The following is a 16,085-nucleotide window of genomic DNA, read 5'->3' on the forward strand; positions in this document are numbered from 1 at the left end:
TTCTTTTTTTTCTTTTCTTTTCTTTTTTCTTTTCTCTCCTCTCCTCTCCTCTCCTCTCCTCTCCTCTCCTCTCCTCTCCTCTCCTCTCCTTTCCTCTCCTCTCCTTTCCTCTCCTTTCCTTTTCTTTTTGAACACTATTATTTCATTACATTCATATGCTATAATTTGGTCAGTCATTCCCTAATCAATGGGCATCTGTGACTTCTTAGGAGACATATTTACTCATCTTATTTCATAGTTCAACAAACATCTCCCTACTAATTTTGATTCTATCTGTGCCAACTCATTGTTGGATGAATTTAGAGCGTGTGCAGTCCAATTTGTGCTCTGTTTCTTCAGCCAATTCCCCATGTAAATTTAGAAAACAAGACATACAAGCTTCTTAATTTGCACAATGTTTCCATTTCATGTGCTCTGTTCATGTTAACTATAGTATAATGTCAGTTGGATGAATCAGCATGTTAAACATTTCATATATTTAAACATTAGCTATAACAGTTCTAAATTTAATATCATTATGCTTATTTGCCCCTACCAGGGTTGGGACAACTTTTTGTTTTGTTTTGTTTCTTAATTAAAACAATGAACAGTCAATTTATTAATAAATAATGGCTAATATAACAGTTTAATGAGGCAAACAGACTTAAGTGACTTGCCCAGAGTCACACAGCCAGTAACTAAGTGACTCTTTACTTAAAAATTTAAAGAAGTATAATTTCTAAAATATGCATATAACTATAATTCAAATGTATTTTACTTTCTAGTGACATATTTGATGCCATGTTTCCTGTCACTCATATTGCTGGAGAAACGGTCATACTGCAAGGTAATTTTCACCTTGTACTTTCCCTGAATGAGAGACAATATCTACAAAGATTTCATTGTTTAGTTCTGTTTTGATAGAAATAGAAGAAAATCATTTATGCATTACAGAATTTATTAAATGTGACCTTAAAACGGTGTGCTTAGCAAAACGTTATGACTTCACAATTTTCTCGATTTGCTTAGAATTCCATATTGAGAACTAGAATATTGCTTTTAAGTGGCATGAGCAGTTATTTTGGACATTTCATTTAGCTAGGTACTGGTCCATGCTTTAATTTCATGTACTAGCAGATTCTGATTCTTGAGATTCAATTGAGCTTGAGAGTTTCGAGCTGTAATAAGTTAAGCCAATAAGGTTGCTGCACTAAATGTTATCTAAGGAGGGACAAACCAGCATGGGTCAGAAACAGAACAGAAAAATGCTGTACTGATCAGTAGTAGGGATGGGTTGTGAGTAGTCCCTAAACTTTCAGTGTGGGTCAGATAACTCGGAGACCCAAAGGAAGGAAAGAAAGAAGGGAGTAAAGAAGGGAGGAGAGAGAGAGAGAGAGACAGAGAGACAGAGACAGAGAGGTGGGGGAGAGACAGAGACAGAGAAACAGAAAGGTAGGGAGGGGAGAGACAGAAAGGGAGAGAGGAAAATGAGGAAGAGAGGAAGAAGGTAGGAAAAAGGAAAAGAGGAAGAAAAGAATAAAGGAGGGAAGAAAAAGGAAGAATAAAAGAAAAAGAAAATGCTATTTAGCAAGGTACAAATAATTTACATGCTTTTAACTTTCTCAATTCTCTAATATCTTAAAAAAATTTTTTTTTGTCTTTCCAGGAGATGAAGGTGATAATTTCTATGTCATTGATCAAGGAGAAGTTGATGTAAGTATTTAATTAACCTCAGGAAAATATCACCACTGTTTGCTTATGCTTTAAAAAACAAACAAACAACTCTTACATTCTGTCTTAGAATCAAAACTAAATATCAGTACCAAGGCAGAAGAGTGATAAAAACTCAGCAACTGGAGTTAAATGACTTGCCCAGGGTCACACAAGTAGAAAGTATCTACCTAGCTGTCCCTTGATCAGGTTTTTTGATAACTTTAACTCCATTGATCAAATCTCATTGCTGGCCTTTATTTAACTTATTAGAAACCTCTGGCATATTTATCACTTATTTTTTAATGAGCAAAATTTTTGTAGACTACAAAAGTGATGACTAATCTTCACACTGTATATCATTTAAATTAATATCACTTGTTCTCACTAGTCTTTCATCTTTTCAGAAGTCCTGATTAACCTCTGGAGGCCTCAGTTTCTTCATCTAAAAATGAAGAAATTGGTCTAGATCAGTGATGGGCAAACTTTTTAAAGAGGAGGCCAAAGGAAAGGAAATGCTCATCTGTCAGTCTGCTTCTAAGGCAACTCTTTTGAAGTTTCATTGTATTGTTTCCTACTCATTGTATTTGTCAGATTAGGAATAATGTTGTACTGGCAGGACAGAACATTTCAGGGGGCTGCATCTGGCCTGCCAACTATAGTTTGCCCATCACTGGTCTAGATGGTCTCTTCAAGCTCCCAATCTATGATTTTATGATCATTGTAATAAAATCTCAGAAAGTATGTTATCTCTGATCAGAAAGACTTCCTATTGTTTGCTTTCTCCATCCTTCCTATACTTTTGGCCTCTGGCAAAGCCTTCATAATAGAAAGCTTACTAGAAAGTTGCCAACTTTAAGTGTTTTTTGATAAATCCTTGCAGTGATGATTCCAAACATATCTTTCTTTCTTCAAGTTTCTGGTGTATCCCCCCACCCCCCATTTCAAGAACCATTCTCAGTCTCTTTAATTTATTGAGATAATAAAGGTCACCTACTAGAAGCTTCCTCGGCCTCGCTTTTTCATGTCATAAATCCTCATTCCTCTCCACTCATCCTCTTCTCTTTTCTGCCTATCTCTGAAGAACAGGTACCCTTTCTTGCCAAGGATACCTCCTCTCTTTGCACCAATGATTCCATCATCTCCAGGGCTTACTCCATCAATCATTCTTTCAATCATTTTCTGCCTCTCTTTATCTGTTGGCTCAGATTTACCCCTTCTTTAAAACCTTACTTTGACCCTGCCATCCCTTCAAACTATTGTCTTATATCTCTCCTCTCTTTCCCTGCCAGACTCCTGGAAAGATTGTCAACATTGATAGCTTCTACTTTCTTATCACCCACTCCTCAATCATCTACAATCTCTCTTTTGACCCTGAAATTCAATCCAAGCTACTCTTTTCAAGGTTATCAGCATTCTCTTAATTGTTAAATCCAATGGTCTTTTCTAAGGCCTCATTTTCCTTAACCTCCCTATGGATTTTGATACTGTTGATCATTCCTTCCTTTGGAACACTCTCTCCTTTCTTGACGTCCATGATTTTCTCCTCTTGGTTCTCATCCTATCTATTTGATCTCTCCTTCTCAGTCTTTGTTGAATCACCATCCATCTCCTATTTCCTTAGAATGGATTTTTCCCAAGGCTCTTGCCCTGATGGTTGCTTGTTTCTCAAAGGGCTACACTTCTTTTTTTTTTTTTTTTTAAAAAAACTCTTACCTTCTGTTTTAGAATCAATACTAAGTATCCTAATCAAGACAGAAGAGCAGTAAAGGCTAGGCAGTTGGGATTAAGTGACTTGCCCAGGGTCACACAGCTAGGAAATACCTGAATGAAGGCAGATTGGAACCCAGGACCTCCCATCTCCAGGCCTAGTTTTCTATCCAGTGAGCCACCTAGCTGCTTCTTTCTCCCTCTTTTCTTGCATAATATTTTAAATACCTGAGGGCAGAAAACATTTCATCTTTTCCTTTTATGTGCCCAGTACTGAGAGTAGTACTTTTTGTACATTGTAGCTTTTGATAAACGCTTCTTGAATCCAATAGAGAAACAAAATTGCAAGTTATGCCAAGAGGTCAGTTTTCTCCCCAAAATGTCATCTTCACAATAAGTATCCACCTACATTCTTCCTGGCAAATCATAGAAAACTCTTAAAAGATTTCCTCATTTGCTATCATATACTCTTCTTTTTGGTTTTGCCATTTTGGTGCCACGAAGCTAGCTAATTCTGAGGTTTGCCTTGGTACTGAACCCTCCTGCAGCCCCAAATGCTAGCACACAGTTAACAGATTCGATGGACTGCATTCTCCCTTCACCAACGGCATTGTAGAACTGCGTGTCACCCAGTGAGTTTGTCTCTGGGCTATTTAAAGGAATTTTTCTTCTCACTGAACCGCAGGCAGCAGTTTGCAGCTATTTTAGTGAAAATTATTACATTAAAAAAAAAACTTTCTTAGCAGTTTGTTCGTGTCAAATTGACCGTCTAATTGTAGTCTTTCTGGGAACTGAAAAAACCTTACACTCTGCCTCTGGAAGTGTTTTACTTACACAGGAAATCCTTCTGACTCACTATTCCTATCTTGTTGACAAAATGTACATGCTAAGGTTGTTGCATCAGAAAATTAAAAGATAGAGCCACCCCCTCACCTTTTAATGAACATTTCCATCTAAGAAAATATCAATTATTAACTTCGAGATTTCTAAGGCAGATTTTTAGTGAAGACTGAAAAAAACTTGCATTGGGTTTTGGATCTTTCTATTTGCAAGAAACTGAGGCATGAAGAAGCTTGCTCATCAAGTTGCCTACAACCACAGGAAGTCTGTGGTGGAGCTAGGATTAGAAGGCACAACTTCCTGGTTTCTTGTCCTGTGCTCAAACCACTTGACCACATATTCATCTCCTACTGGTAAAGCATTTTTAAAAAATGATACATGGAATGGCCAACAGAAACTATAAACATGGACAAGTACAAATATTCAGCTGGACATTCGATGTAAGAGAATGGGAATAATCTTCCGAAAAGTCTAAGGATGGAACATGATATTGACAGACTGTTATGGGGCTTTGTGTTGCAGGAGATATAGAAGTAGAAGAAATAGTTTCACTCCCTTTTGATTTTCTCCCTTAAAGGATCTTAAAATTTGCTTGGAGGGACAGTGTATATGAAATGACAAGAAGAGCTCAAGACAGATTTGCTGAATGATGAATTGTGTGGTCAAGTTGCAAAATGGTGCAGGAAAGCTAAAGGAAGGGGATCAGAGAGGGTTGCCATCTTCGGGGAAGTTTTCATGGAGGAAATGAGTCCCAAATTCTAAACCTCTGTTTTCTCTCAATTCAGTTTTTAGCTCCCAATGGGGTAGCAGAAACAACACTGTATACCTGGGATAGGGAAACTTGGGTTTAAATTCTTTGATTTCTATTCTTGGCAAGGTTCTGGAACCCATTAAAGGGGTGCTTTGGGGGCAACTTGGCAGCTCAGTGGATAGAGAGCCAGGCCTGGAGATGGGAGGTTCTGTGTCCAAATATAGCCTCAGATGCTTCCTAGCTGTGTGACCCTGGGCAAGTTACTTAACCCCAGTTATCTAGCCCTTACTGTATTGGAATTCTTAGCAAGAACTCATGGAACCTTCTAATGAGGTGCTAGAAGATCTATGAGCTACACTGGTGGAGGGAATGCCCACTTTGGTGAAAGTGTGTGTTTGGTAGTAGTAATGGTAGTGGTGGTGGTGGTAATAATAGTAGTGCTTTAGAACTGATAGAGTATCGATTCTTAGATGATAAGGGTTTAAGGGAGAGGGGAAGGTGCTTTGTGAGAAATTGGAAAGGGAAACTGAGATAATCTGATGGAGTAAAAAGCTGATTGGAGTCAGGAAGCTAAAATCCTACCTCCCTCACATATATACTGATTCTATGACCCTGAGTTAGGCATTTTCATCTCTTAGTTTCCTTAGCTTAGAGTAGACAGATCTTTCCCCTTCTCAACCCATTCAGCATATGGAAATATCTGGTCCATAGAGCTTGAAGGTGGTGTGACTTTTGGACAACTGCCAAATGGGAACAGCCTTGATTCTACTTTGGCAGGCCTTTTTATGCCCTTGAGTAGCCAGGATGGTCAGGGGCTATAGGAAAATTGTGTTAAAGAAGATTCAGCTTGCTTGGGCCAGTCAAATCTGGGAACAGTGAAAGTAAAGACAATAGATACTAATCCCATCACACAGTCCAACAAGCATTTAAGTCTGTTATGTGTAAGGACTTCTACCAAGCCCTCAAGGAACTGACATTATCAATACCAGTCACTGGAGCTTTTCCTTGGTACTTGAGTTCATACTCCTCCCTTCAGAAAAAATTCTGAAATAAATTTGATAGGTCCTACGTTTGGTCCCTAAAGAGATTTTTCCTTGTACCTTTTTTCTGTTAAAGATGGTTGAAATGATTAGAGTAGTTTCTTATTTTTGTACTACAGAGCTGTAATTACTACCACCACCACCACCACCACTACTTCCACTAGCATTATTACTACTACTACTACCACTACCACTACCATTATTATTACCACCACCACCACCACTATTATTGCTGCTGCTACTACTACTACCACCACCACCACCATTACTTCCACTAGCATAATCACTACTACTACTATTACTGTTACTACTACTACCACCACCACCACCACTACTATTACTACCACTACTACCACTAGCATTATTACTACTACTACTACCACCATTACCACTATTACTACTACTACTACTACTACCACCACCACCACTACTTCCACTAGCATTATTACTACTATTGCTACCACCACCACCATCACTACTTCCACTAGAATTATTACTACTACTACTACCACCACTACTACTACTATTACTGCTACTTCTACTACTACCACCACCACCACCACTACCACTAGCATTATTACTACTACTACTACCACCACTACCACTATTACTACTACCACCACCACTACCACTATTACTGCTACTACTACTACCACTACCACCACCACTACCACTATTACTGCTACTACTACTACCACTACTACCACCAGTACTTCCACTAGAATTATTACTACTACTACCACCACCACCACCACTACTTCCACTAGCATTATTACTACTACTACCACCACCACTACCACTATTACTGCTTCTACTACTACTACCACTACCACTACCACCACCACTGCTTCCACTAGCATTATTACTACTACTGCTACCACCACCACCATCACTACTTCCACTAGAATTATTACTACTACTACTCCCACCACCACTACTACTATTACTACTACTACTACTACCACTACCACCACCACTGCTTCCACTAGAATTATTACTACTACTACCACCACCACCACCACTACTTCCACTAGCATTATTACTATTACCACACCACCACTACTATTACTACCACTACTACCACTAGCATTATTACTACTACTACTACCACCACTACCACTATTACTACTACCACCACCACTACCACTATTACTGCTACTACTACTACTACCACCACCACTACTTCCACTAGCATTATTACTACTACTACCACCACCACTACTACTATTACTGCTACTACTACTACTACCACTACCACCACCACTATTCCCGCTAGAATTATTACTACTACTACCACCACCACCACTATTATTACTACTACCACCACCACTACCACTATTACTGCTACTACTACTACCACCACCACTACTACTATTACTGTTACTACTACTACCACCACCACCACTACTATTACTACCACTACCACCATTAGCATTATTACTACTACTACCACCACTACCACTATTACTACTACCACCACCACTACCACTATTACTGCTACTACTATTACTACCACCACCACTACTTCCACTAGCATTATTACTACTACTACCACCACCACTACCACTATTACTGCTTCTACTACTACTACCACTACCACCACCACTGCTTCCACTAGCATTATTACTACTACTGCTACCACCACCACCATCACTACTTCTACTAGAATTATTACTACTACTACTACCACCACCACCACTACTTCCACTAGCATTATTACTATTACTACACCACCACTACTATTACTACCACTACCACCACTAGCATTATTACTACTACTACTACCACCACTACCACTATTACTACTACCACCACCACTACCACTATTACTGCTACTACTACTACTACCACCACCACTACTTCCACTAGCATTATTACTACTACTACCACCACCACTACTACTATTACTGCTACTACTACTACTACCACTACCACCACCACTATACCCGCTAGAATTATTACTACTACTACCACCACCACCACTATTATTACTACTACCACCACCACTACCACAATTACTGCTACTTCTACTACCACCACCACTACTACTATCACTACTACCACCACCACCACCACCACCACCACCACAATACATATACTCTCATCAAAGTGGGCATTCCCACTACCATTGCAGCTCACAGACCCTCCAGCACCTTATTAGAAAGCTTCATGAGTTCTTGCTAAGAATTCCATTACCCAGTATCCATTGTTTCCATTCTCTTACACACCTACAATTATCTGGGCTCATCTTCAAAAGAAAGACTTGAGATGGGCATTGAAAGCATGATAGAATCTGCTAGAGCTTGCTCTCCTCTGAAACAGCCTTTGAGGAGCCTAGGTCACCTTTACCACTTGAAGAAACATCCAAATAATACTTTAGTGGAGGATTTCTGTACGCAGTAGCTTTTAAAATTTCCTTTCTCAACTAAAAGGATAAAACATTTAAAAGCTTTTCAAAGCTTCATAGAAAAGAACTAACCTTGTTTCCAATACAAGAGTTTTTTTTTTTTTAGTCCTCACCCTTAAACCCCCACTCCAGGGAACCCACTTGAATTTCCTACCTCATAAAAGAAAGATAATGAATCATGGCTACTGGGCCATTATGCTTGGTTACTGCCTTGGGAGGATAGATTTCTAGGAGGCTATTTTAATCTGGTGGAATCCACAGGTGCCACCTCCTACACAAACCTTTTTTGATTCCTTCCAGCTAGTGCTCTCTTCCTCTTGAAACTACTTTGTATATATTTTAAATTGACTTCTCTGCCTACATGTTGCCTACATGTATCCCTTCAATGGAATTTGAGCTCCTTGTGGGCAGGGCTGTGTTTTGCTTTTGTTTTTGTTTCCCTTGGACCTTACTCATACTAGGCACATAATGCCCATAGTAGGTACTTAATGCTTGCTAAACTGAATCCTAAGTCATTAAGGTTATTTTGAATCCCATTTGTATAAAAACTAACCTAAATGACTCATATTTGCTGTTCAGTCATTTTTTTAGTCATGTACAACTCTTTGTGACTCTATTTGGGGTTTTCTTGGTAAAGATACTGGAGTGCTTTGCCATTTCCTTCAGCTCATTTTACAAATGAGGAAACTGAGGCAAGTTTGGAGTTGCCCAGAATCACACAACTAGTAAGAGTCCAAGGTTAGATTTGAACTCAGGAAGATGAGTTGTAGATTCTAAGACCGACACTCTATCCACTATACCACCTGGCTGCCCCCTAGCAGGCACACGAAGGTACTTAATACTGGCCGAATTGAATCTTAAGGCATTAAGGTTATTTTGAATCCCATCCGTGCAGAAATTAGCCTAAATGATTTTTAGTTCAAGGAAACATACTATTTGAGGAATGTGCTTGACCATCCAGAGATATCTTCAAGTTTTTCCAAGTGGGAGGGTTGCAACTGGCATTTTTTTATTGTTTACATGGTTGTTTTGTCCTTTTTTAAAAGTTATCATTATCATCATCACCTAGGGCTTGGTTTGGCCACTTCTGATTCTGCCCGACGTGAGGGACGATGCCAAAGTTATGAAAATGGTTTCACAGTCCCTTCTTTCAGCTAACTACCTATTCTTGGGTTCCCCTTCTCTTGCATAAATGTGTTACAGCTGGCTTATCTCCAAGAGTGGGGACATGTGGAGGCAATTTCAAGAAGGGAAAAAATTAGGTCACTTTCCAGTAACTGGAGTTCTCCAGATATATTGTCTTGGCAGATTCAATCATCCTCCTTCCATCTTTATACTAAAGTTGCTTTTTTACCTGTCTACCCATAAAAGTTGGGTTAACATCAAAGAAGGCCCCCTCTTTGCATTACTTACTGATGACTGACTTGCCAGCATTTGCAATGGTAGCAGAGGGGAAGGCAGCAGGAAGGGAATGGGACCAGTGGTATGTTCCAGTAGTGTATTCTGACTTCCTGGCTAGAGTCTCCAACTCGGGACCATTATCCGTCCGGATGGGACAATCCCGTGTCTATGGGAAGTCTGGCAACCTGAGCCACGTAGGAGTTCCAGAATGAATGCATTAGCTCTTCTGGCCTCCATCAATCTAATCACATTTTCCAGCTATGTGATGTACTGAATGCAGGGTAGGGCTCTGGGTGTAGCCCTCTGAAGGAACCATATTCAGAGGCTCCTTACAGATGTGGGATGAACTTAATTTTCAATATAAATAGGAAGGTATGTGTAAATGAATAAGTAATAAAGTAGGAGTGTGGGCAAACGCCACATTGACTGAATCAAAAGGTTCTTTGGATACTCAGTATGGAACCTGGGATGAAATAAATGGGATCCTGGGTAGTCTATTTGAGTTATGGGGATATATATTATAATAATTACTGTTATTACTGCTCACGGATATGAAATTGCCTGAGCAGGATAATCTAACCTCCACATTTCACCTCCTGGGCCTTACACAGTTCCTTTTGTTTATTCCTTTCTGTAAATTCACTTTTTCTTTTCAGTGTCGGCAATAAAATAAAACAACCCTTGAACATGTGACCCAGATTGATGGGAACAGCTAGCCAGAAGCATTTCCAGTGGAGGCTTTCATATGCAACGTGGGAGGTTCCCTGGGATGGCATTTTATGACATTGATGAGCCTCATTTTTATTGTGGATGAGGGGAGAGAAGGAGCTTGGCATCTGCATAATTGCATCCAATAAAAAGATTTACCTTCCCCCCATTGGTTACCTCTGGGTCTAAAGAAGAATAATGGTCTATTTTCTTTCATGGACCTTGAGGGGGGTGAGGGGAGTGTTTTTACCTAGTAGGAGAACATTTCTTTTCTAAATGTATCCTCAAAATGGGTTGCTGAAAGGGAGGGAACCCACTTGTGCATACTCCTAAGCTGACCAGAACCACAGGTGAATAAATGCCAAAAAATACCAGCTTAGGTTTAAATTCTGGTTTTCGAGAAAGACATTGGAAATTCCTCCCGAGAAGTTTGTGTTGCCAAGAGCTATAATCCATTTTTTCTAAATATAAAGATATCTTTCTATTTGTTTTATTCATAGAACAGAGCATTCCTACTTTAAAAGGTTGCTCCCATCCACCAATTTTTATGGTTTTTAAAAAAATCAATTTGTTTAGTGCCCTCTTAGAGGTCTAATTCTTTCTTTAATTGTTTTCAGACCTTTGTTATTTATAAAAATTGTCTGTGGCACCAGTCTTGCCTTGGTGTAGGGATGCTAAAGATATCATGAAATGTCTTGAAAGTAAAAATCCCAGAAACAGAGAAAGTTTACTGGAGCAAAGCTTTAGAACTAGCAAGAACTTTACAGGCCATTTAGGCCAGGGATGTCGAACTGGGTTCAAATCTGGCTTCAGATACTCCCTAGCTATGTGACCCTGGACATAACACATTTTCTCGTCCTTACCAGTCTTGTACTTTGGAACTAATATACAGTATTGATTCTAAGATAGTAGGTATGGGTTTAGGTGGGGGGGGGGATGTCATTGATACATATGACAGGTCAAGGAGGATGTTTTTCTTTAGCCTCTTTTGCTTCAATGTTCTTCTCTTCCTCCATATCCCAGTTTTCTAGAAGATAATTATGGCAAAACAGATCCTCTCTACTTGCTTTTTCTATCAGTAATGTTTCTATTCCTTAAAGGTGAGTATCTCTCCTTCAGTGCTCTTGGTGACCTGACCTAGCACCTAGTAGTAGGTCACATAACATAGTGAGGTATTTCTATTGACTGAATGATAGAAAAATATCTCGATTAACAGGTTGTCATCCAATATACTTTTTGGCTCATGACTCAACGAGTATCTGTTGAACATTCTCATCTAGGTAGCTAGGCAGCAACCTGGTGACAATGACTATGTGACTGTAGACAAGTCACTTAATTCCTCTGAGCCTCTGTAAAATGGGGATAGTGACACTCACATTGCCTACCTCCTGGGGCTATTGTGAGGAACACATTTGGCAAACGTTAAAAGTGCTAGGAAATACAGGCTAATCCAAGACAGTCAGTCAATTCAAAAGCTTTTTACTAGGCACCTTTGTTGGAATTGTGCTAGGCACTAGGGATATAAAGACAAAAGTAAAATACCCCCTGCCCTCAGGAAGCTTACATTCTATCATGGGAGACAACTTAGGTCTAGGAAGGAAGAAAAGAAGCAAGTATTTGTTAAATGCCTACTATGTGCCAAGCCTTGTGTTAAGCACAGGTGAGGGAGCTGATCTGCAATGGTGACTGTGTGAGCAGAGAAAAGGAGATGGATTTGTAGGATAGTTTGGGGAAGTAGAAATAACAACGTTTGCCAGGTGATTGGCTATGTGGAAATGAAAGGAGAGCGAGGACTTAGGGATAATGCCAAGGTTTCAAATTTGGGAGTCAGGAACTGTAGTGGAATTTTGACCAGAAACAGGAAGTTCAGAAGTGGTGAAGGTTTTTGAAAGAATAAGAGTCTCAGCTTTGGACTTCACCGGTAGATGAAGAATCAGATCCTGACATTTCTGGAAGGACTTGTGCCTTCAGAAATTATGCTAATATTTCCTTTGTGGCCAATAACAAGCCTTTTGTCATCAAGAAAAATGGAGAGGGAGCATCTGAGTGGTTCAGTGGATTGAGAGCTAGATCTAAAAATGGGAAGTCCTAGGTTCAAATCTGGCCTCAGACACTTCCCAGCTGTGTGACCCTGGACAAGTCACTTAACCCCCTATTGCCTAGCCCTTACCATTCTTCTGCTTTAGAACCAATATACAGTATTGATTCCAAGAAGGAAGGTAAGGGTTTGAGAGAGAGAGAGAGAGAGAGAGAGAGAGAGAGAGAGAGAGAGAGAGAGNGAGAGAGAGAGAGAGAGAGAGAGAGAGAGAGAGAGAGAGAGAGAGAGAGAGAGAGAGCTGAGGCAAATGGCTGGCTAAATGAAACACTTGGGAAAGGTGAGTTGTTTTGTTTTGTTTTTTCTTGAATTATAACCCAGTTTTCTCCTTTATCTGACATTTACAGGCATATTTTAATTGTCAGACAAGAAAGTAACCCAAGCATAGTCACTCAATATATGCACTTTTTTCTTTTCATGCTGAACTGGAGGTGCCTAGAGGGCTTTCAGTTTGAAATATTCAATAAGCAGCTGGAGATTTGTGGCTGGAGTTCCAAAGAGAGAGATTAGGGCTGGGTTTACAGATCCAGGAGTCATCTTAATAGAGACAATAATTAAACCCAAGGGAGTTGATGAAGTCACTGACTGAGTATAGAGAATAGAGGAGGTCCTAGACAGATTCTTTGGCCACACCCACAATTAGAGGCCAGATGAAAGTGAACTAGTAAAGGAGATTGAGAAAGATGCCTTCTGACTGGTAGGAGAACCAAGACAGAACAATGTCAGGGAAACCCAAGGGAAGAGGGTAATCAGAAGCAGTAGTGAGTTTGAGCAAGATGAGGAATGAGAAAAACTCATCAGATTTGGCAATGGAGGTTACTGGTAATGATGAGATAAGAAATCCTATTACAAAAGAGGCATGAAGATGGAGATAACGAGTGTAGGCAGCATTTTCTAGGAGTTTAGCTAAGAAAGTAGGACTATATGATGACAGCTGAAGGCAGGATCTAGTGAGGAGTTTTTTTGGAATGTAGGAGACTTGGGCCTATGTGTAGGAGCAGGGAAGAAGCCAGTAGATAAGAAGAGATTTTGAAAAAAAATTAAGAGAAGTCGTGTACCATTGAAAAGCAGAAGAAAATTAAGCCAGTGAATTGTCTTCTGGCAATTTTTGTTTATACTAGAGAGTCCAGAATATTTTTTGAGGAGTAGAGGGATGTGAATCTGTGACTTTGTTGCTATAGAGACTTGGAGGGGAGCTAATGTTCTACTGATGAAGGTAAGGGTTTAAAAAAAAAAAAGTGGAACAAATTGTACTCTTGAAACTACTGCATGCTGCAGGCTCCAGTTCCCATAGCCTAGAAGTAAAATACATTCTATTCTTGGTGAATCTGCAGTGAGAATGAATTTGGATTTTTTGTGCCTTAAGATCTTGGGAAGAAAGTACATTAATTTATTCACCTTTTTTTCTCACTGTTTTCAAGGAAGAAAAAGAAAAAAGTGCACATAGGTTATTTTCTTGTCTGACAATTATAAGTCTGTAAATGTAGGATAAAGGGAAAAATTGAGGTATAATTCTAGGAAAACAAAACAAAATAAAGCACCTTTTCCTGAATAAGCTAGATAACTAAGGTGACAAAAGTTTCATAAATTGCCTCAGCTCTCCATTTTTTTTTATGACAAAAGGCTTAATATTGGTTGCAGAGGAAATGTAACGAATATAGTTTCTGAAGGCAAAAATTCTTCCAGAAGTGTCAGGATCTGGTTCCATACATTGTTAGGATTGAAAGTATTCAAGAGACTTATTTTTGGCTAAGACTATCAATTTATTGATTAGGTTAGCATTTAACCCCAAAATTGATGGTCTTTGACCCTCTTAAAAATCAAAGATCAGAATGAATATTGGCCATGGGAGAAGGGGAAAGTAAGAGCATAAATCATGTAACCATGTTAACTTTTCTAAAAAATAAATATTAATAAATGGAAAAAAATAAAAAAATAAAAAGGCATTGACATCACAAAAAAAAAATCAAAGATCAGGAAGTTCCTTCACATACATAGGTCTATATTATATGCAATTTTGGAACTCATTATTTAGTCCTTCCTTTGAATATACCAAAAGATATCTCTGATTGCTAAGTAGCTAAGAGGAGAAGGAAAATCTTTTTCTTCCTTCCCTTCTTCTGTCTTAGAATCTATACTAAGTATCAGTTCCAAGGCAGAAGAGTAGTAAAGTCCAGGCAGAATTGCCCAAGGTCACATAGCTAGGAAGTATCTGAGGCTAGTCTTGAACCCAGGCCCTCCTGTCTCCAGGCTTGGCTTTTCTATCCCCTGAGCCACCTCTCTGCCCTTCAACCTAGATCCTTGGTCCTATTTTGAGGTCTAAGATCACATTCCTGCTTGAAAGTATAAAATTTGTGCTAAGCAGAATGCTGTCACTAAGCTGAGGGTCTGTAATTGGGGAAGTTCAAGCTTTTATCTTCCATTACTGTAGAATAGATTCTGTCTTCTAAGTAGCTGATTGAGTGTGGGATGTGCTGATGACTCAGAGAAAGTGGTATAAGGTCATAGTCTAAAGCAGAACCTTCTCATCACCACTCCGCCTCCACCTCCAAATTCCCGTGGTCAGTAGCCGTGAAACCGATCAGAGGTTTCCCTAGGGTGCTTTCTGTTTGATGTTGCCCTGGGTGGCTTTGTCATAGCTTTCCACTCAGCTACAACCTTATGATGCCTTTATAAATTTGTCCTTTAACCTGTGTGCTCCCTAAACTATCTTTCTCTTTAGTATCTAGAAATGAGTGATTTTTTTTTAAAGACTTGATCTCTCTGTCCTGCCCAACCTAGCAGTGCAGTGACTACTCAAAGGCCTGATCTCATCACTAACTGTCATGGGAGCTTTGACTTTTCCCATTTCTGACCTGTGCTGCTTTGTCCTGTCCTTAGGAAGCCCAATTGATATTTGACTTAGTCTAACTAATTACCTGGAGCTCAGAATTCCTGAGCTCCAGAGATCTGCTGACCTCAGTCTCCCCAAGGGAAAGATTGCAGATATTTATCATCACTTCAGTCTGGCAATAGTCATTTTTTTAAAAAACTGAATCTGTGATTTCATTTTTATAGGGAACTCCCAGTGTCCCATAGCAAGTATATGTTAGAGACTGTACTGGAACTCAGGTCTTCCTAAACCCCTAGATTCCTTCTTTGTCTACTATATAAAGTTGCCTCTCAAGAATGATAATAACCAAAGTTTTTATGATGTTTTATAATCTCAAAAGTGCTTTCGTCATAGTAGTTCTGTGAAGTGGAAGGAGAGTTGAGATTTTATTATCCTCATGTTCCAGATGAGAGCTAAGAGTTTATGTGATTGACACAGTGAGTAAGTGTCAGGACTCAGCTGGGAATTTAAAGCAGGTTTCACTAATTCTGAAGGACTTATAATCTCTCTCTCTCTCTCTCTCTCTCTCTCTCTCTCTCTCTCTCTCTCTCTCTCTCTCTCTCTCTCTCTCT

At 39.4% G+C, this 16,085-nt stretch overlaps 1 protein-coding gene across 1 annotated transcript in view; it reads left to right on the forward strand.

The window, feature by feature from the left end:
- The window catches only part of PRKAR1B (protein kinase cAMP-dependent type I regulatory subunit beta), a 219,261-nt gene that overhangs the window by 107,566 nt on the left and 95,610 nt on the right, over window positions 1-16,085 (forward strand). The window contains exons 2-3 of the mRNA XM_044660121.1: window positions 765-826; window positions 1,646-1,692. Coding sequence (XP_044516056.1) covers window positions 765-826; window positions 1,646-1,692 — 109 coding nt within the window. The remainder of the gene's footprint in view (window positions 1-764; window positions 827-1,645; window positions 1,693-16,085) is intronic.

Source organism: Gracilinanus agilis, chromosome 1, assembly GCF_016433145.1.
Source record: "Gracilinanus agilis isolate LMUSP501 chromosome 1, AgileGrace, whole genome shotgun sequence".
NCBI classification, from domain to species: Eukaryota; Metazoa; Chordata; class Mammalia; order Didelphimorphia; family Didelphidae; genus Gracilinanus; species Gracilinanus agilis.